At 42.7% G+C, this 20,643-nt stretch overlaps 4 protein-coding genes and 1 long non-coding RNA gene across 7 annotated transcripts; 3 read left to right on the forward strand and 2 right to left on the reverse strand.

Annotated features, from left to right (window-relative positions):
- Positions 1-286: 286 nt before the first annotated feature.
- Positions 287-2,733, forward strand: LOC144192887 (zona pellucida sperm-binding protein 1-like). Its single transcript, XM_077711726.1, has 8 exons — positions 287-1,022; positions 1,101-1,285; positions 1,371-1,468; positions 1,538-1,698; positions 1,782-1,974; positions 2,077-2,224; positions 2,314-2,392; positions 2,460-2,733. The coding sequence occupies exons 1-8, from the start codon at positions 356-358 to the stop codon at positions 2,549-2,551; spliced, it is 1,623 nt and encodes a 540-aa protein (XP_077567852.1). The 5' UTR covers positions 287-355; the 3' UTR covers positions 2,552-2,733.
- Positions 2,734-3,032: 299 nt separating this feature from the next.
- tmem263 (transmembrane protein 263) lies at positions 3,033-6,739 on the reverse strand. Of its 2 annotated transcripts, none has more exons than XM_077711745.1 (3): positions 6,361-6,739; positions 5,245-5,311; positions 3,033-4,633 (listed from the first exon to the last, which is right to left on the reverse strand). In XM_077711745.1, exons 2-3 carry the CDS (start codon positions 5,309-5,311, stop codon positions 4,332-4,334), a joined length of 369 nt encoding a protein of 122 aa, XP_077567871.1. In that variant the 5' UTR covers positions 6,361-6,739; the 3' UTR covers positions 3,033-4,331. The 2 variants fall into 2 exon arrangements, with proteins under 2 accessions (XP_077567871.1, XP_077567881.1); XM_077711755.1 differs by having other exon boundaries at positions 3,033-4,630; positions 6,361-6,573.
- LOC144192923 (uncharacterized) lies at positions 6,674-10,527 on the forward strand. The gene is made up of 3 exons (XR_013325502.1): positions 6,674-7,058; positions 7,868-7,928; positions 10,447-10,527. It is a non-coding gene; the product is annotated as an uncharacterized LOC144192923 (long non-coding RNA).
- Positions 10,528-10,665: 138 nt separating this feature from the next.
- Positions 10,666-12,271, forward strand: LOC144192897 (NAD-dependent protein deacetylase sirtuin-3, mitochondrial). Of its 2 annotated transcripts, none has more exons than XM_077711731.1 (6): positions 10,666-10,848; positions 10,921-11,153; positions 11,270-11,370; positions 11,450-11,611; positions 11,682-11,894; positions 12,047-12,271. In XM_077711731.1, exons 1-6 carry the CDS (start codon positions 10,769-10,771, stop codon positions 12,158-12,160), a joined length of 903 nt encoding a protein of 300 aa, XP_077567857.1. In that variant the 5' UTR covers positions 10,666-10,768; the 3' UTR covers positions 12,161-12,271. The 2 variants fall into 2 exon arrangements, with proteins under 2 accessions (XP_077567857.1, XP_077567860.1); XM_077711734.1 differs by having other exon boundaries at positions 12,050-12,271.
- A 1,466-nt stretch (positions 12,272-13,737) lies between these two features.
- On the reverse strand, positions 13,738-20,185 carry ric8b (RIC8 guanine nucleotide exchange factor B). Its single transcript, XM_077711725.1, has 11 exons — positions 19,992-20,185; positions 19,603-19,650; positions 18,404-19,036; positions 18,091-18,185; positions 17,507-17,657; positions 17,306-17,401; positions 16,987-17,131; positions 16,576-16,720; positions 16,335-16,454; positions 14,501-14,628; positions 13,738-14,429 (listed from the first exon to the last, which is right to left on the reverse strand). The coding sequence occupies exons 1-10, from the start codon at positions 20,073-20,075 to the stop codon at positions 14,520-14,522; spliced, it is 1,626 nt and encodes a 541-aa protein (XP_077567851.1). The 5' UTR covers positions 20,076-20,185; the 3' UTR covers positions 13,738-14,429; positions 14,501-14,519.
- Between the last annotated feature and the right edge of the window lie 458 nt (positions 20,186-20,643).

The following is a 20,643-nucleotide window of genomic DNA, read 5'->3' on the forward strand; positions in this document are numbered from 1 at the left end:
AGTACAATCAATAGCTTTGACGCCAGACAGAAAAAAAGTTGGCAACCAACATGGTACACATAGACCTTTGAAAAGGTTTTTGTGACACTTTTGCAATCGTAATGTCACAATGCCACCCATCGCCAAGTACCTGTCCTTGAGAAGCTTCCAAAAAAACCTTGTGAAACCAACAGCTTAAAAAAAAAACTTGTAGAACTACATAATAAACCCTTTGAATGATCATTGAGGGGGAAAAAATCCAGCCTCGATTTAAGGAGGTGTGGTTGTTAAGTCATTGGTTGTAGTCATATATAAATGCAGCAGCACACATACGTGGGCTACTTGGGGGCTGTCCAGGTCTAACCAGGGTGAAACCATGACAAAATCCAGGGGGGTGACCGCATTGATAGCATACCTACTGGCGGTGTGCTTCTTAAGGAGGGAGGTGGAAGCTCAGAACTGGCAACCTCCAAACCCACAGCAGGTTCCAACAGGTCTGAATCCAGTGTTATCTCCAGTCAAACCAGTTAGTCCTTTACTTCCCTGGTTACCTGGTACGCCGGGGAATCCACCTGCTGGGCCACACGGTGTTAAAAAACCTCAATGGCACCTTCCTGGACATAAACCTACAAAGTGGGATGAGCAGCAGGATCATCTTCAAAAGCCTTTACCGCAGAACCCTCTTCAGGATCCTCCAGGGTTTCCTGGAAATTATCCTCATTGGTATGTTCCTGAAATTCCTATTGATCACAACCCTGTTCAAAACCCTTCATCGTATCCTGGACCTTACTCTCCTCTTTGGAAGCTTCCAACTCCTGGAGGACCAAACCCTCAAAATCCATTTAAGTCCAATTTAGCTCAAGATCAGGCGGTCAAACAAGGCGGTAAATTACCGAACAAGGGCAACCCCCCGACGAGCATCAATGTTTGCGATGTCCATACCGGTGTTCGAGTGCCCTGCGGAAGCCCAGATATCAATGAGCAGGGTTGTGAAGCTATGAGCTGCTGCTACAATGGAGGCATGTGCTACTTTGGGAACATGGGTGAGTGTTCGCAAGACTTGACATCATTTTGAAGCAGGTGAAATACTTGACAAGTAAGTTTTCTTTGTTATCTTCTAGTGACGGTCCAGTGCACCAAAGATGGTCAGTTCATTGTGGTAGTGGCACGACATTCCACTGTACCCAGCATTGACCTCGAGTCCCTTTCGCTCTTGGGAGAAGGCCCTGCCTGCTCACCTATTGATTCAAATTCTGCTTTTGCCATCTACCAATTCCCCGTGACCGCTTGTGGTACTGTTGTCGCGGTAAGCCTTCGTTTTCATGACAGGTGAAGACAAAAATACTGAAGTCCAGAGTCTGTTTGTGGATAATGGCCTCAAATGTTTGCAGGACGAACTTGGTATGATAGTCTATGAGAATAGGATGACCTCCTCTTATGAAGTGGCAATGGGACCATTGGGAGCGATCACCAGGGATAGTAGCTTTGAGTAAGAGATGATGATGATGATGCGATGGGAAACCTAAAATGCACTGTAGCCTAATCATTCTCTTTTAAGTTTACTCTTCCAGGCCCGATACACAGGAACTACAGAAGAAACTCTGATTGTAGAAGTACTACAAATACAAGATTCGCCCATATCCGTGTCTGCTAGCGGTCCCATCCATGTTCAGATGAGGTTGGGTAATGGACAATGCATTTCAAAGGGTTGTAATGAAGGTACGCGCATAGATTCCTGAAAACCGGCTTCGTTTTGAGGCAGCCTTTAACTGGTAGGTACGCATCTATCTCTGTATTCCCAGAGGACGTGGCCTACACCTCTTACTACCAGTCCACGGACTACCCCGTGACCAGAATCTTGAGGGACCCCGTGTATGTAGAGGTTCATCTCATGGACAGGTCCGACGCCAGTCTTGTCCTCAATCTCGGCCGTTGTTGGACCACCACTACCGCAAATCCTCACAGTTTGCCTCAGTGGGACATTCTGATCGATGGGTAACAAGAAAGTCTTTTTCCCTTGCAAAACCTGTCCCGGTCTACTGGTTGGAAAAAAAATTGGACGTCTCTCCTCACTGCCTCCAAATGTTTCTTCTACAGGTGCCCTAACAGGGATGATCGCTACAGATCCACTCTGGTTGCAGTTGGTCCAGACTCTGGTGTAGACTTCCCAAATCATTACAGGCGTTTCATATTCCAAATGTTTACTTTCGTGGACCCCAGCTCACTTGAACCACAAAAGGAACAGGTAAGAGGTCTTGTAGCCCAAGCCCACCAAAAGTTAAGTCTTAATATTTGGTGCTGCTTTTTAAAAAAAACATTTTTATCCTTGTCCAGATTTACATTCATTGCAGTACATCAGTTTGCAATGCCGGATCTGGTTTCACCTGTGAGCCCAGCTGCTTCAATCGAAAAAGTAAGATATACATATAGTGAATGTGTATGGAAAACCTTACACTAAATGTTTGTGTGTCTCTGTGTAGGGAGGCAAGCAAAAAATGCAGCCCAGAAGCTGGCTGAATCAAAGGTTGTGGTGTCCTCTGGACCTGTGCAGATGGTTAGGCCCACAGAGTAAACAGTGCAGTTGCATAGTTCGACATTGCATTGAAACAACTTTTTGCATTGTCCTGGCATTAAGTGCAATATCTCTGCTCTAGTAGAATATACGTGCATCCAAAAGGCACTGCAATGGTATTTGGAAACTCAAAATGCTTGTAAGGAAATATTAAAAAGCACTTTTATGTGCTGTGATACTGAGATTTTGTGTCCAACAAAAATTTTGTTCTATAAGTGTATGCTGTAAATAAGATAGTAGAATGAGCAAATGTAATTGAGCTTATTGAGTGTGTATATATATATATATATCTATCTACCATCATTTATTCCTTTTTAAAAAAAACACCATCTTCAAATTGAACTTAACTGAAACATTAAAAAAAAGTCAGAAACTTTTTGTTCACATAAATAAAACATGCCTTTTTCTACTCCAAATGTCATTGTGCAAATGAACCTATCCAGATTATATGTATGAAACACATCCACACAAAAGCTTACAATGTTACTATCATTTTTCCATTTTCTTTATTCAAAAAGGTAGTGAGAGGAGTTTGACAAATGTGGGGAAAAATAATTGAGTTCTTGATAAGATCATGAACAATCACCTCAAACGTTCAAAGGGGCTGAGAAATGAGATTTCAGTAGAGTTTGGTTCTACGTTAAAATATAAGCTGATTTTGAATTGAAATATGCTTTTGTGAATTATTAAGTCATAAAATTGTAGTTCTTATACTACATCTAGAGGGGCAACAGCAATCAAAGCAACATTAACTACTACACAATATGGAGGATATTTATTAGCTGTGGGGTGAACTTTAGAGAAGAAACTTAAAATACATAACAATTATCAGACCATTAGCAGTGGAGCCATTTTGACTTTAACTATTAAATCCACATGTCCAACTGTCCAATATTTCAGACAATTTTTGCACATATTAGTTCTCCCCAACAATGACCTTGAAAATCAAATTCACCACAAAATGGCCCAATACACTTTTAAATCTCTGGATTTTTTTGATCCAGTTTGTCTTCCTCTCTGTTGCAACTTTTTGATGGCATGGTGACACACAGCTTTGACCCATGAATGAACAAATATTAGTTTAACTTTAATTTGTAAGCTAATGAAAGTCTTCTTCATCTGTGGCCATTGAAAAGTTACATAAGTAGTGCTTTTGAGTGCTTTGCTTCCAACCATCTTTTCTGTTATGGGGAACTTAATGATCAAAATACTAGTTAAACATGCGGATGTCAAATGAAGACCATCTGTACTAAAAATGGGTTGCTGTAAAATAAATAGTCCTTGTTAGAGAGTCAATTTTTACCTGAGTATTCCTAGATTTTCATGAATAGTATCCTTCTGTGCAAGTTGGGGGTGAGGGCATGAACATATGGTGACTAAAAGCAATGAGGCTTTGGCTAAAATGCAAAATGATTGAAGATGGTTCAAGGCTGATTGTCTTGCTGGTGATATTCAAGCGCATTAAAGCTTTGCCTTGAGCAGTCCGCGTTGAAAACATTCCTGAGGCTTGTGATGGAGATGAGACATGGACGTTTTATTTGGACCACTTGACGTAATGGGGCGAGGACAGTGTTCCTCACGCAACAAATAAAGTAGAGTCTTTTACAAAACACAGCATCAAACTTAAAAGAAAGTGAATAGAAAAATGCAAAGAACCACGCATTCACAATGATTGAGTCCTATGCCGCTCGCCATCAGCTGCCGCCACGGCGGATCGATCCGATGCTACGACGAGGAAAGAAAGACCAGGTCGGTGAGCCCAACGCACCCGTTCTTGCCATCAGTCGGACTTGTCCTTCTTTTTGCCGCCTCCGACAGGAACTTTGCTGACCACGGCCGAACCGACGGCCGTCACGCCACCGGCCACGGCGCAGACCCCGCCCTTGACAAGGCCCACTCCCGCCGCGGGCACGGCGGCCACCGAGCTGACGGCGCTCTTGGTGAGATCTAGGCTCTTTCCTCCTATCCAGGTCACGCCGCCCACGGTCGCTCCCAAGGCCCCCTTGGTGGCGCCGTACAAGCCCCCCGCCAATCTGCCCAACATGCTCGCTTGAGTCGGAGGGTGCTCTTTGAGGCTGTCTGCTGGATGGAGGTGACATGTCAGTCAAAATGCAGTGGAGGCCGGTCAGAGGCAAGTAGCGCCTTTTGTGCCACTCTCAACACTGTCAAAATGTGGTCTTCAAAAATAAATGATTCCCAACAGTTTGTTCTGTTTCTAATTCCGATCTTTTCTCCCATCCACAAATATTTTAGCCTTTGTGTGCTTCTGTTTGCATCTCAATTGACCAAGTATGTTCACAAATAATTGTACTTATTGATGGAAAAAAAAAGGCTGCATTGGGATTCTGCTTTAGACCATTTGAGTCACTTTTGTATACACTGGATTGAGTGACTGTAAGCAAGGGATGCTATATGGTACTTTGCTGCAGCTCATAGGTTGGCCTTGGTACTACAATACACATTCTTTTCAGGGGTGGTGTCAGGCTATTAAAATTGGAGGTGACATAATGTGTGGTAAGTATGTTTTAGTCGTCTCAAGCACAATAAACACAATGACAGCACAACATTAAAAAATGACATGATTTCATCCCTGTCATAAGTGGAGACTGTGTCCCATTTGTAAAAGTTGGTTGATGGTTTTAAAATGTGAATTCAGCTTTAGAGGCTTAATATTGAGTCTGTTTTTTACTAACCTGAATCTGCTGGTTCATCATTAAGGTCAGCAGGTGTGCCCTCGAGCACCTGCTCTTCCTGATTCATCTGTATCGGAAAATAATAGAGACAATTATGTAAGGGAAATAAAAATAGCAAACATTTGCAGGAATCATTTTGAGCACATCCCCCAATCCATTCTCTGCACTGTTTATACTGATGTAGACAGTAACTGGTTTCCATGGCAGGTTCATATAAACAAGCATGCACACCAAGGTCAGCCATCATTTAAGAGTTCCTCAATATGCTACCAATTTATACACACTTCTGAAGTAACCTCAACACGAACCGTGTATATTTTGGGATGGAAAACACTTCTTTGCTTGCTGTTGTACAGACAAAAAAATGGAATAAGCAGGGAATTGCTCAATAATCATACAAAAGAACCACTTGCAGTCATATGACTGCATATATTGTCTGTCACTATTGCTACCAAACCTCGCAGTCCTGATAAATTGGACGTCTATCCCAGTCAACAGCAGCAAATGAGTTAAAGGTGGGAGTTTGCTGTTGAGCTGCAAACAAGGCAGACCTGTTCACTGTAAATACAACGAGAGCTTTGCAAACTGCGGTCTATTTCAAGCAAAAACAAGATCGCCATTAATAAACCAGGACGAGTCGTAACTTGTAGACATAAGCGTATAGCTACGTGGCAATATGTATATGGGGCAAGGATTTAAAGCTCATTATAATGGAGCATCACAAGCTAGCAAAAAAAGCTAAGGGGCTAACTTTACTCAACTTTACGGCGACCTATACGCAACACTTGCGGTGACTGCGTTAGGGTTTGAATTAAGTTGAAATGCGATTTGCATTTTTTTTTAACGGAATTTAAATGGAGTTACAACAAGAGGCTAAGCCATGGTATTATTTCGCCGTGGGTCGAATATTCTAGATCACACGACCAGGCGCTGTCACTTCGCTCCAGGTGAACAACAGACCCAATAAAAGCCATTTATAATGCATTTGGTAGGCGTTTTTCTAATAAAAACATTGTGTGTCATTTAAGATGGAATCCTTAGTTTTAGATCAACTCATGTTTGAGGGGTAACAGTAGGGTGAACACATAAGTAAATCGAGACAAAATAGTAACTTACCTTTCTTTTTTAACACCCTTTGACACAAAGAATGTCCACCTTGTAAATAAAATAAACCCAGGTTGAATATACGTGGTTGTCAACCGAGGAACTGGCCCGTCCCAGTTGGTTGTTTTTTTTAGGGATGAGATGAGGCTCCGCCCCCTGTTTTCAAGTGCGATGTATTTTTCTTGCTGTTTTTGTTTGTCTCAGAATAAAGAAGAAGTTTTATCAAATTTGTTGTACAGGGTTTTAAAAAATCAATACATGATCTGTCAATTGTTCATGCCACCGAAAAATAACAGTTTTTCGGGGTGACAATGTCTATAAACGGATCTGACGTTGTTGACACCGGGCCTGGCTTTATTTGACCTTTTTTAATCTATTTAAATAACCCAAATTCATCATGTTGTTTTTATTTTTGTTTTGTATGGTTTCAGTCCGACAAAATCAAATAAAAAACTATAAGCGACAACGGAAAGGGCAAGAGAAAAGACTATATCACGTGACATGAACTCAGTTTTTCCCGCCGATGTTTGGAAGGATTTGGTGAATTTCCGGAAGCAGCTCCCCCTGTTTACAATTTTTTTATCGACTCTATTAAACCCGTTTTCCTTAGCCATCATCCGCACGTTTTCTTCACAAACTGTTATTTTATACCGAACCGCATCATTCTCGTCTGTTGGACCCTCGATCATTCTGCTCAGTGAAGAGAGAAGGTACCTAACCTCATTTCCACCCCAGATCTGAAATATTAGTATTTTTGTAAACACGTGCAATCTACACCAATATTTTAAACATTGATTCTAAACATTGATTTATTTCCTATTTTCGACTTGAACGGGAATTTTAGGCCGTTTCATTGATCTTGCTTGTCATGATGTTTTGGGGGGCCAACATCATCACATAAATCAGTGTTAGATTGTGGAAAAACAAATTATGGGCAAGTTCATATATTGTTCAGGTATCTACCAATTTATGAATTAAAAAGGAAAACAAAGAGTAACCGGCACTAACGTAAACAAAGAGCCAGATCTCTCGTGCAATTAGCCGTCTATCACAGTAGGTGGCACTCTAACCTTTCCAAAGTATCTATTGATAAACGAAATCTCATTTTCTGAATCACTTCTGCATATCTTTGGAATGTGGGAGGAAACCAGAGTACACAGAGAAAACCCACTCAGGCCCGTGTTGAACATGCAAACTCCACACTGGTGGACCAACCTGGATTTGAACCAAGGTCCTTTCACTGTGAGGCTGACTTGCTAACCACTGATCTACCGGGCCATCCTGCTAAAAGAAATAATTGTTATTCACCAACATTTTCCTTTATTCATCAGAAGAAGAAAAAATAATAACTTTTTTTAAAATTAAATAAAAATAAAATCATTTTTCAAATATGTCCACTCCTTATCAGATGGAAAAATATCAAAACTGAATTTGACATTGATTTTATTTAAATGTTTAAATATTGAACTATGTTTCATTTTTTTTAAATTTTAAGTTTGACTGTCTCTACTTGCCAAAGGCCTCGGTAATTTGGAGCCCACGTTGGAGCGAGTGGCTCGTCCTCGGAGGACTAACGAGGGGTGAGTCATTAGCCGGCAGCCTTCCCCTGTGGGACAGCGAGCAATATGCTAACGCAAATAAGCACGTGCGGCTTTGTGTCATCGGCGGGCCACACAAAGGCGCTACACACTCAGATATGTCATTAGCGAGCAGGTGGGGAGACAAGATTGAGCCCTCGCCTCTCGGAGCAAGTGATGAAGACGTTCCCATGGCAACCCAAACTGCCTGTTGCCATTCCTTGTGTTGTGGGGGTCTTCCAATTCATTTCAGGGGTTAAATGCAAAGGACAAGCACCACAAGGAGGAGAATGAGCCAAATGGTGAAATAATGTTTATTTTCAATTAGTTAAAATTGACTTCCACATTTTTGTCAATATAGTGGGTGTGGTATAATACTACAGTAATCCCTCAATTATCACGAATTCACGACTTCTAGTGATTGTCAGTGAGAAAATGGTTGTGTGCCCTATGACTGGCTGGCTGGCGACCGGTCAAGGGTGTTGTCTGCCTTTTGCATAAAACAGCTGGGAGAGGCTCCAGCACCCCATGGCCCGGATGACATGGGTTGGCCTGAGCACAAAAATAACAAATAAGGAGTTTTTTTCCCCCACTGAGAGAATGTGGCAGTTTGCTTTTACACTGACTTGACGTTTTCTTTGTCCAGATCTGGGTCGGAGCGCTTCCCGGTGAAATTGTAAACGGATTATCTTTTTGGGTCGGAGGGGGTGTAATGGCGAGCACTGGAGTGTGCCCAGTGTTTTTGGGGGGTGGTGTCGGGGGTCCTAATGAGATCACCACAGCCCTTATGTGAGCAGCGACACTGCCGGTGGTCCGGAGCTGTGGCCGAAACGGCTCTTCAACTTCTTCACTGTGAAGAGCAAACTGTGTGAAAGGCCAAACGAGGAAGGGAGGGAGGGAGGGAGGGCTTGGCTTCAGGGGGGTCACCTAAAGTCTTTTTTAAAGACCCTTTGTCATTTAGACAAGGCCTTTTCCTTTATTGAAGAACGATAAGAGCATTTTCTATCACATCAGGGCCTTTTTTTGACAAATTGAATTTTGTTTTTAAGTTATCACATGGAGATGATGTAAAATGGGAATTATGGCAGAAAAAAAATCTATTTTTTTTAAACTATTGGCCAAACCATAGTCAATATGGTGACTACAGTTATTGCTTTTTTCCTTCCCTTCAATTTGGGAGGTTTGTTTTCTACCTCATTTTTGGCTTAATAACTTGAAGTAGATTTATTGGCAATGTCTGACTGAGTGGAGTCTGCACACAAAAGACAGCCTCGACGTCCAACTGTTTTAATAGTTCTTTAAGATGTGGCTCCCCTGCCAAAGCCCCCACTAAAGTGTGTGACTCTGATTGAATTATTACTTTTTTAAATGAGAAAAAAAATCCTCTACTGTTCCCTCTACATTTCTGTTACTAAATCCCCCAAAAGTCATTTGAATATTACTTCGATAATACTTCATTTCAAGATGCATTGCTATTAACGGCAAAGGATTTCAAAACCATTTAAACTACTACTAGGACTGACAGTGCTGATTGGACAGTTCAAATGGCCATGACCTATAGGGGGCGCTAAGGGGGCACCATAGTAGACGAGCAAAGGCCTTATCTCCGACACAGCCGTGTTTTACAGCTTGTGTCTCCTATTGTTGGCTTCCTTGCTGATCACTCATTCCCCTCCACCCGGAATAGCTTTGGAAAAGAAGACCCCCATCCCCATTCTTCTTCACCCTCTGTTCCCTCTTTATTGAATCCCGCCTCCGTATCATTTATCTCTGCAGGCCTTGCACAGAGAAGGGAGGGGGCATTTTTTTCTCTAACCCAGCTGGGTTTGTTGACACTCGGTCAATCTTGGTCCCCCCCTTTTTTTTCTGTCCTGCCTCCACCCCTCAGCTCACCCCTCCGATTTTCCCCGAACAGTAAAGCTGCCACAGCTGTAGGCTGTTTAGCATAGCTCTGTAGAAGTGAGGGGTGGGTGGCTAAAGGTGGCGTCAGCACCAAATATATGGCGGCCATTAGCTTTTGTTCCGCAGTTGAAGGTTTTAAAGTGTTCCGAGGTGCCGAGGAAGGCGGCCGAAGAGCCCGTTCCATGCTAACGGCTTTCTAAATATGAGAGGAATGCCTGTGACGCTTTTCGTGTTTGGTCAGTCTCTGACTTTGTAGAGTTTGGTTAGAAGTTTGTTTGATGGCCAGGCATCGATCTCAGGCCACTATATCATCTGCTAGGGATGTAACGAGACATGGATTTTGATCGTTACATTGATTGGTGAAGCCATGAGTACATCAAACTGACTTCAAATGCATAACATTGGCATTTTTTATTGAAATGCCTTAACATTTTTGTACCAAAGAGGATTGGGCCCTGTGAAGAAAAACAAAAACGTGGCCAGGACCCTTAACTTCAAGGTCAGAATTCTAACTTTAAAGTCAGTGTATCATTTGCGAATAGGAAAATGTTGCTTTGGGTTTCTTCTTAATGGTTAATTCCCTTCTTTTGTCATTGATTTTTTTCTCCCTTTCAAAAAGAGCCAAGATGAGCGAGTCCAAAAGTTCCTCACGGCCTACAGATGCGAGAATAACACGTAGCTCCAGAAGCGTCAAGTCGAGGGACTCTGAATCGGGCAGCGACAGGAAAACAGGAAAAAAGCAGCCTGACTCACCCCTGGCTCAGGACCTCCGTCTGATGAACGTCAGGTGGGACAACTTCACAGCTGCAGAATTTGATGACATTGTTTAATAAACTCCAATTGCTCTTGTTTTCCTTAGTGAAGGAAAGCCACTAGCTCAAGGTCACGGCGGTTCTTCTGCAAACAAATCTGGTGGAGGGCTGGCATCCATAGCCCGCCTGATGAAGATGGGTCGCTGTAAGAATGTGGTGGTGGTAGCCGGAGCCGGAATCAGTACGGCCAGTGGAATTCCAGACTTCAGGTTTGTGTTTTGGCATTTCTCTCTTAATTGAAGCACCCACTCACTTCTCAAACTGTCCCCGTTTTCCATCAGAACTCCAGGGACGGGTCTTTACGCCAACTTGGAGGCGTACAACATCCCCTACCCGGAAGCCATTTTTAACGTGGACTACTTCTCCAACGACCCGCAGCCTTTCTTTTCACTGGCCAAGGTGCTCTATCCTGGCAGCCATCGCCCCAACTACGTCCATTACTTTATCCGCATGCTTCACCACAAAGGCTTGCTTCTACGAGTGTACACGCAGAACATTGACAGCCTGGAGAAATGTAAGTGGCGGTCCATCTGTCTGTCTTCCTATTTGGCCAGTTTTTTTTTTTTTTTTCTTCCAATGTCGGTAAAAAAAGTGGACTTTTTTTCGAGAATTTGCTCTTCTTTACTTCAGTGTGCGGCATCCCAGATGACAAATTAGTAGAAGCTCACGGCAGTTTTGCTACCGCTTCCTGTCACTTGTGCTACACGCCATACCCCGCAGAAGACGCCAAGGTGCATTTTCATTAAACTTCATTGAGATTGCAATCATTTGCTGCCGGCCTACTTCCATCTAATGAATTTTGTTTCCTAGCGCTTAATTATGAATGGCAGTGTCCCCACGTGTACATTCTGCACTGCTACAGTCAAACCAGACGTGGTTTTCTTCGGGGAAGACCTTCCGCAGAAGTACTTCCTCCACACTCAAGACTTCCCCAAAGCAGACCTACTTCTCATCATGGGGACGTCGCTACAGGTGCCACGAAGCCATTGCTGATATTATGCTAGCTCCAAATGAATTCATTCTTGACAAAATGGCTTTTCAGATAGAGCCTTTTGCCAGTCTGGTGAACACGGTGCGCAGCACGGTGCCACGTCTTCTCCTCAACCGGCATGCCGTTGGTCCCTTTCAAAGGAACCCCTTGCGAAAGGCGGATCGCATGGAACTGGGCGACCTGGAAGACACGGTGCGGCAATTCGCCGAAATGCTCGGTTGGAACGACGACATAATGGAGTTGATGAAGAGCCAGGAACAAGAGGTTGACTCTTGAAATGAACCTATGCTAGGGGTGACCCAAGTATGTAAACAGATTTAGTTTGTTTTGTGTGGGAGAAAAGAAATTGGACACCCCTGAAACGTTGAATTCTGAAGATAAAAGACCAAGTGGTTGAATGGAATGAATTTTCTCAGCAGTGCATCCCAACGTTGGTCAGAGGCAGAAGTGCAAAGCGCCAAGCTGGCAGCGAAGAATCGGACTCTGAGACAGACAGCAAGTGTTCGACCTCGTCCTGCCTAACGAAGTGACGTAAGGACACTTCCAACGATTTTTGTACACTTTAAGCACGTGACATGTTTTTTAGTGCTGTATAAGCACTGAATTTTTAAACTATATTTAATAAAGCTGTTCAGTGATGAAACAAATTGACAACTTGTTTTTAATTAAATCTTTTTTTTGTCCCAGTGATACGTTTCCTACTGAAAATAAATATTGTGACGTTTACATCGCGTCAGTGTGCAAAAAGAACAATCTCCCCGGGAAAAAATATACATAAATTGAAGGATATGACATGCAATATGATTGTATGTATGACTGACATTTCCAAGGCCTTCATTTTTAAAGGAAACAACAAAAGTTTGCTCTGACATTAACCAATGGAAAAGGGCATTTGAAAAATCGTTGATGACGATGTACCATTAATGGGAACTAGCATGTAATGTAAAAATGAGAATGAAAGGCCCATTTGTATGTAGAATGAGCAACAGTAGTGATTTGTTTTTTAAATGGAGTGGTGGTAATTTCTTAACAAAATTTTAATTACTTTATAGCGATACCAAATATCAACATTTTATATTAAATTATTATACTGTTCAATTCATTGCATTCCAATGCAAAACAGTAGGAAAATTACCTACTCAAAAATCCAACAAGTGCCATTTTAAGACATTTAAAAAAAAAATTAAAAAACTAAGTCCACATCTGTTTTTTACAAATGGTCATTTCAGAGGCCTAAATCTTGGCATTAATAATGTTGTACGTTAGGTAATTCCCTAATAATAGAAAGATATTTCAATTCAATCTCCTAATTTATTCAGATGCCAAAAAAGGAGCAAATGTGTGGGTCACTTTATATCTCTCAAAATTGTGCTCTGACAAAAGTTCTATGATTGCAACCCAACGTATGATTATTATTATTCATGCATTCAATTTTGCCCCCCCAAAAAAACAAAACAGTAACTAACTGACTAAATAAAAAAAAAGTGATGGCAGTATTAGGCAGGTTGGAAATCACCATCAAAATCCACAAAATGAAAAAAAAATGTTCTGAAGTTATTTTTGGAAATACAATAGAACTGTGAAGTTTGAGTTTAGTTCTTAATAACTCAATATACTCGCAAGTCTGTCCAGCTCCCACAATCCAACTTCAGGTTTTACTGTACACGTTTGAATAAAATAATACAAAAAAATAAAGCCAAATAGTACTGGTGAAGGAATGATTGATCAACTATTATTTAAATAATTCTTCAACGTCGGAATGAATACACAACGCCCACCCCGCCCCCCAAAAAGTGCAACGGAGACCGCCGCCATTTTAACTGTGTGACACATTTGAAAGTGTTGGATCTTTTGAGCAGCTCATTGTTTTGCTGTCTAATGTGTGCTTTGCCGTGATTGAGCTTAGGTTAAATTTAATACAGGAGGGGCACATTCTATGTGAAAGTTCACAGTACAGTAATACCTCGACATACGAGGCATTTGAGATAAGTGGAATTTACGAGTAAAATTACGAGACAAATTTTGAGATACGAGAATTTGAGACAGCCAAGTTGACCAGGTTCCTTTATGATTTCCCTTCCCACATCTCCCTCGCACAAAAAACATTGCATTTTTGCATTTTTGTTGTTGTTGTTGCATTAGTTAGTGCAGAATTGAGGGAAACAAAATGGATCCAAAGCAAACCAGTGCAATGAAGGGTAGTGCAAAGAAAAGGCGTATAATGACAATCGATATTAAGCACAAAATAAGAGGGTGGGAACGAATTAATTTGAATTTAGTTCATTTCTAAGGGAAACGTTGATTTGAGATACGAGTAAATCGACATATGAGCTCAGTCCCGGAACGCATTAAGCTCGTATCTCAAGGTACCACTGTACTGTATATAAATAACTATTTGGGACATTGTGATATCAAGGTGACATTCGACAATCGATAAACAGTACCACGTCTTGGTAGGTTTACAGTCATAAGCAGGTTTCAACAGAGGTAGAGACGCGAAGAGATACACCAAGATAGCCACAAGTGGTGAGAAATAGACTGAAACTTCCCAACTCAGTGGCTGCCATTGATGGTGATAGACGTGCAATCCATTTCGCCGCTGGTTCAGATGGATTGCACGTCCGTCCATCATCGTCGTCAATGACCGTACGCGGTTAACAGTTGGACATAAAAGTATTGTGAAAATGTCACCTGAAAGTGTAAGTAGCACTGGCAGGATCTGATTGGCTGCCTGGTAAAGCGCAGATGCACGGCCGTACCCAGCAGGAAAAAATGTGAGTTCGTCAGAAAAATCCAGCCCTTGAAAAGTGACACAGCTCAACGTTAGTTTGGTCTCTTTCTGGACTCAGCCCCCGCCCACCCTAACTTACAGTATACAACAGTGATGTGCTAATCAGAGTCCGATCCGGCGTCATCGCCGGGTAGTGCGCGCAGTGTTTCTCCCAGGGGCGCTAACGTCCCGTCCGGTTTGACGCCGATGGGCCGGATCAAGCTCTGCCTGTGGGGGCACACAAACATGGGACAAGTCTTGTAAATAGGCTTTGCTCTGCTTGTACAGCTGTGCTGGGAAGCAATGGAATTCCACTCTGCTCAAGTAGATTTGTTTGTCGCCTTCTTTGTAAGAGTTTTGTTTATTTGCTTTGATTTTTTTTTTACTTGGCTATTGTATACGTTTGAAGGTAAACACTCCTTTTTAATTTTTCCTTTTGTTCCCGACTCCTCCCACCGACACTTGCTCTTGTCCAGACAACCCCTCACCCGCTTGCCCTCATCTTTCCTCTCCTCTCAACTCCAGTGGCAGTTTAATTACAGGATCAGTGCAGAGGCTAAGCTCCTCAAAGCCACGACTGCCCCCTCATCCTAATCCAATTATACCTCCTGTGTGTATTAGTGTGCGTCACCACTCCATCCAAGAAGACTCCACCTCAATTGTCTGTCACCAGACTTAACTTTTACTTTTTTACTTCGACACTCTGAACTTGTCATGAGTGTTAAACAGGGAAAAAAATGGCACTAAAACACAAAAGTGGACTGAAAACACTAATTACTTAATGCCACACTACTGAAGCATCGGGCTGTCTTTAATATTAAATCACAGATATCAAACTTCCCTGTAATAAATAAACAATTATTCAAAAGATGTGAGGATATTCATGAAAGAGTGGTAAAGGCAACAACCAATCACACTTACCCATATCCATTCAGAGGGAAGACCATAAATAAAAATAGATAAAACCTACTGTAACAGATTACTCTGCCATTTGGAAGTATTTAGTTGTCAATTTCACTGTTTTATTGCAAATATCTGTGATCTTTGTAGATGACATACGTCTGTCACCAAAATAAAGTGAGTAGGTCCTGTCAAACCTAACAAGATGTTTACCCAGAGAACCCTGATGATCTCCCCCATTTAACAACATCCACCAATTTAACAAAAGGCCTACAGGTGGAGTATGTGCTAATTGGAGAAGCAGTTAAGCAGATAGTGGAGGACATTCTTTAAGGGCCGTCTCATCCCCTTAGAGTCGGTCGGTGTGTTCAGGAGTCACAAAACCCGTGCCCAAAGAAAGGGGACGCGCTTCTCAGAAAGGCATCTTTCTCTTTTAAGGAGGCACGTGCCTCATTACGGATGAGCCTTTGCGACAATGGCCAAGCTCGTGCAATTGTTCCATCTTTTCCTCCCAAGAACAAAGTCGGGGCACTAGGATTTGATGGTAAAAAGATGAATAGATAACAGCCCAAAGAGTCTGTTTGCTTAACCAATTAGAGCCTAATTGATGAAGTCCTAATAACCACGTCTATTTCACTCCCGTGTCTAATTGAGGCGGAGAAGATTCTTGCTCGGGCGACTCTGTTGGCAGGGAGAGACGAGACGAGTGTTCGGATGCGAGGGTGGCAAAGGTCAGCGCTAATATACATCAAGGTGCCTCAATGCTGCTGCTTGTTAAAATGTTAGCAACGTGAGTAACAGCCTTTCAACACCTTAAGGTCGTACAAGGCAAAGTATAGTCTTCAAATTTGATGTTTAATAATGTTTTTATCTTATTTTTTTTTAAATTCTCCTGACTTGAGCCGTATGTTTTAATTTTTGGGTGGTTCTACCTAATTACCGCTTTGCATGTGTTCTAAAGCTACAAGTGTGGGTCTGACTGGTTTTGCAATTGAATAAATGGCAAAAAAAAAAGTTCAAGTTGCCACGGTTACCTCGACAACTTGTCCAGCATGTTTACAAGTTTCTGGGCCTCGTACTCCTTCTGCTCCTCGGTCATGTCCTCAATGGGGTTCGGCATGGGCTCCTCAACGTGACCAGTGATGGGATTAATGCTGCCGGGCAGAAAGGTTATTTTACTATTGATTCAGTCGGTCAATCGTAGCCTTTGTACCCTTAATTGGCTACGCAGAACGTGAAAATTCAGCATAGGGGAAAAACTTTGTTTTCACTCACAAAGGTTTGGCAGTTTTGTACTCTTCTGTATCCGAGTCCTCATCTGGTGAGTACTCTGTCTCTCCTCTGCCTCCTCCCAACAGGCCTCGTGCCATCAGGAGTCCTGCTGCATTGCCGTACCCGGTGTACTTCAACAAGTTGTCCACTGATTATCACAGAAAGGAAGACAACAGGCAGAATAAAATATATGGGGAAAAAAGTCAAAACATTGACAAATTAAATGAATATAAATAGAAATGAAAATAAATGGAAAATATACAACTGGGAATAAATAATACTGAAAAAAACTGAATTTTAGTGATGGATTTGTTTTATTCTAGCAGTTTTGGTCCTTAAAAGTTTTGGAAGATTTGGGGAAAAACCAAGTCATTTGAAGTTGTCTTAAAAATTTGAATATCCCTCCCTTCTTACCACTTTCTTTACACAAGACAAAGAGAAACTCGGCAGCCGCCTGCTTGACGGCCATCTCCACGTGTGTCATCAGGCGCACCAGTTTGTTCCTGGTGGTGGTTCCCACCTCGGGTCTGATCTTTACATCCGTGAGTGGCGGGAGAACCTAGAGAGAAAATACATAATAGTAACAACCATTTGATGATCAACTGATTGTCTGTCATTGACTGAGATGGACGTCTAATCCATTTGAACAGGGAGGGGTTGGTAGTGCAGTTAAAATGACAGCTAATGGTTAACTTATGAATTACGTGGTGAAGGAAGGTGGATACCACAATACCTGAGCTTTGATATATCTGCGGATTTCTCGGTGTTGTCTGGACCCTTCAGTCAACAGGCTGAGAATGGGAGTAAGACCCTCTTTGTAGTTGGAGCCCTGACAAATACACCAAAGTGAATGCTTGTTTGTGTATACTTTGTGGCTGGCGGGTGACAGTTAAGTCAATGTGCTCTGACATCTTTGCTTGGATTTGAATTTCACCTTGTCTATTCGTTTCTCCATGAAATCCAGTAACACCTGTATGGCCTCCATGTTTTTGCCTCCATATTCCTCAAGGCCTCCTCTTACGGGCATGTCGATTAACACGTCCAAGCAGGACACGGGAAAGTTGTTGAGCAGGTTGACGGCGTGGCTACGGTTGATGACGTAGACAAAATGACAATTTGTCAGTGGCGGTCAAAGTGTTTGGCATCGAGAAGCACCCGATCTCCAAAGACGTGAGCTTTTAATTCTAGCGCTGCTTGATCGGCCACAAAGCTGACAAAGCTGCTTTGTTGAATAGATTAAAGTATAAATATGCTTCCACTGAAGGACAAATCGAACCATTTTAACCTCATTTGAAGACAGCCTCTAATTCTTTTCTGACTTGATATAAAAGGAGTTGCTCCATTTTATGCTAATGTTCTGAAAGCGTTACAAAATTGTTAACTTGGGTTAACACATGTCCGTTTCTGGTAGCTGCTAACATAAGGATATTTTTTTTAACTTTCATGACTGATCTACTTGAGGTCCTAATAATATATAATTTATTATCTAGAGCTGTGAAGCAGGCGGGAGATTCCCACCTGTGTGCTTCCTCTGTTTTCTCCTCTGTCTCAGTCTTCAACATCAGGACGTGGCGCAGGATGGCGGCAATGACTCTGTACTGGTGGTCGTCCTCCTAAAACCCACATATATGATTTTAATGTTGCAATAGCTCCATTCAAATTGGGTGGAGGAAAAACATTTGCATATTGTACTTTCAACCCCCGACTCAATACATATCCTTGGGTATGATATTTTGACTGGTTATCGGCACATTGTCAAAATCAGCCTTGAGAATCACACGCAAAAAATGTGATGTGGACATCCCCTGTATTTACAGAAACACTAACTCACCACGCCATTGACATTGCTCACAGTCAGGTTGAACAGGGCTTTGAGAGCCTCCATGGTTCTTTCGTTTTCCTCGGCAGGCAGAGGCAGGGCCTGCGGGTCGGGCCGGGCCACCTCATAAGTGCCATCCCATCTCACGTCCAGGCTGTGCTCCAGCACATCGGCCAAGAGTTTGAGCACCTCCTTCTCCCTCCTCATCTCCCCCCGCAGGTCCGAGCGCAGCGCCGACAGCAGGAAGAGGAGGCGCAGCGTGAACAGGCCCACCTCGTGGTGCCAGGCGGCGGCCGCACGCAGGCTGGCACACAGCCCGTGGGCCAGCTTCACGTCCACGCTCACCTGCTGGGCCGCCGCGCTGTTGTACACCACATTGCACAGGCACTTAAGGGCCTCCACTACCACCACTCTCTCTTCCTCGCTGGCCGGCGCGCTCGGCCGCGGGGGTTCCCGCTCGTCGCCGGCCATTTCCCCGCCGCTCAACCGGGCCATTCGGGCCAGGGTCAGGATGCCATCCCGGGTGGCGACCGGCGCCAGGACGGACTTGTCTCGAGAGAGGATGCGGAGGGTCTCTAGACACGTCTTCTGACAGCTGTGCTGCACTTGCATCCCGAGCACGATTAGCACACTTTGGCAGAGCTTCTGAAAAGGCAACAAAATAGCAAACTTAAGTCAGCTTCTTCGTTTTAAACCCAGAAACCAACAGGATATGAATATTTCTCATGAGCTCTGCAAAAGTGACTAAACCAGGGGTGCAGAATTTACAGCATTTGACATGTAAATTGCCCCAAATGATAAAGAAGTGGCGCAAAATGTACTCACCAACAACTAAAAATGTTCGATTTACTTAAACTGGCTGCGGATGCTCAGCTTTCAGTGCCATTGACGGGAATAGACGTCCAATCCATTTTAAAGGGGAGGGGCGTATGTACGAACGCTCCTCAATTGACCCCTCCCAGTCAACATTGTTTGGATGTCTAGCCCCGTCAATGGAGGCCAGTAAGTCAACTTATTGGGCCAAAAACAAACTAGCTTGGACGTTTAACTTTTCTTCCTCCCCAAGATGTTGAAATATGTTTTGCTTTGCTATGCTCCCATATACCAAAAATGGTGATTGTTTACTAACCACTTAAACGCCCCCCGCCCATAATAAGGGTACGCCCTTTAAAGATGGATGAAAAATATATACAAGGATGGCGTTTGCTTACACTGCGCAGCGTTTCCTCTTTCTGGTCAAATGTGAAGGTGTGGCTGTTCTAAAATGGAGGAAAAAAGTCATGATCATAGGTTCAAACCATATACATTGATCCCATTATTGACTGCGTACAGCATTTCCAGGTTTCTCAAATACATCCAAGCGCCACTTTGACATTTTAGCAGCGTTGAGGAAATCCAACACGTGCCGAATAAACATTAAAAATCACAAGGCACCATGTTTTTGCATCTAAGCAAACTAAGCGGCTTGGTGTGCTTATGTACTTGAAAGCAATCCTATTAATTAGCAAGGACGCTAACTGGAGCTTGACGTGCGTTTTGTTTATAGCTAACGTTGAAAAGGACGTGAGAATAAAGCGAGAGAAGCAGCATCCCGATTTACCTCCCGATTAAACTGCCGGAGAAGATCCTCAATGTCCACTTCGTTAGCGCTCTCGAGCTGCGATAACACATTATTTAAGTCCATCACGGCTGTCAGAAAGACAACGCGGATCGCTTGGGCGCTTCTAAAAGCGGTTAGCTGGTAGCTGGCTGGCAGATTAGCTGGTGCGTTTGGGTGTCGTTCCGACGTGGCGGAAATTCTAGTATTCCTTCCGGGAGCGGCTTTGGGGATCAAATTGAAAGCCTACCACTTAGAAAATGAAACATTAGCTGAGAATAATATAATATCTGAGTAAGGACATTTTAAAAAAAACATTTATACAATTCTGTAGGGTAAAAAATCTAGAATTTTGTTTTAAAAACAAATTTCCTTTTGCAACATTAAATTAAAGACACATTAGGGGTGGGATTTTTATCCAATATCCTAATTAATAAGAGTAATAATTTCTTAATCTTGATTAATTCCATGGCAATATTTGCTTTTTTGAAAATGATTTTAGTCCCCAGTAGTATTATTGCATCATGTATGATTGCTGTTATCGCTACAACAGATAGTAGTAGTAGTTGATATTCAGAATTGGGTTTAGGAGATTCCACCAATCCAGGGTGGCCTTCTTTCATGTAGTTGCATTCAAAGCCTTGGATTTCTTTAC

The sequence above is a fragment of the Stigmatopora nigra genome, chromosome 2 (genome assembly GCF_051989575.1).
Source record: "Stigmatopora nigra isolate UIUO_SnigA chromosome 2, RoL_Snig_1.1, whole genome shotgun sequence".
NCBI classification, from domain to species: Eukaryota; Metazoa; Chordata; class Actinopteri; order Syngnathiformes; family Syngnathidae; genus Stigmatopora; species Stigmatopora nigra.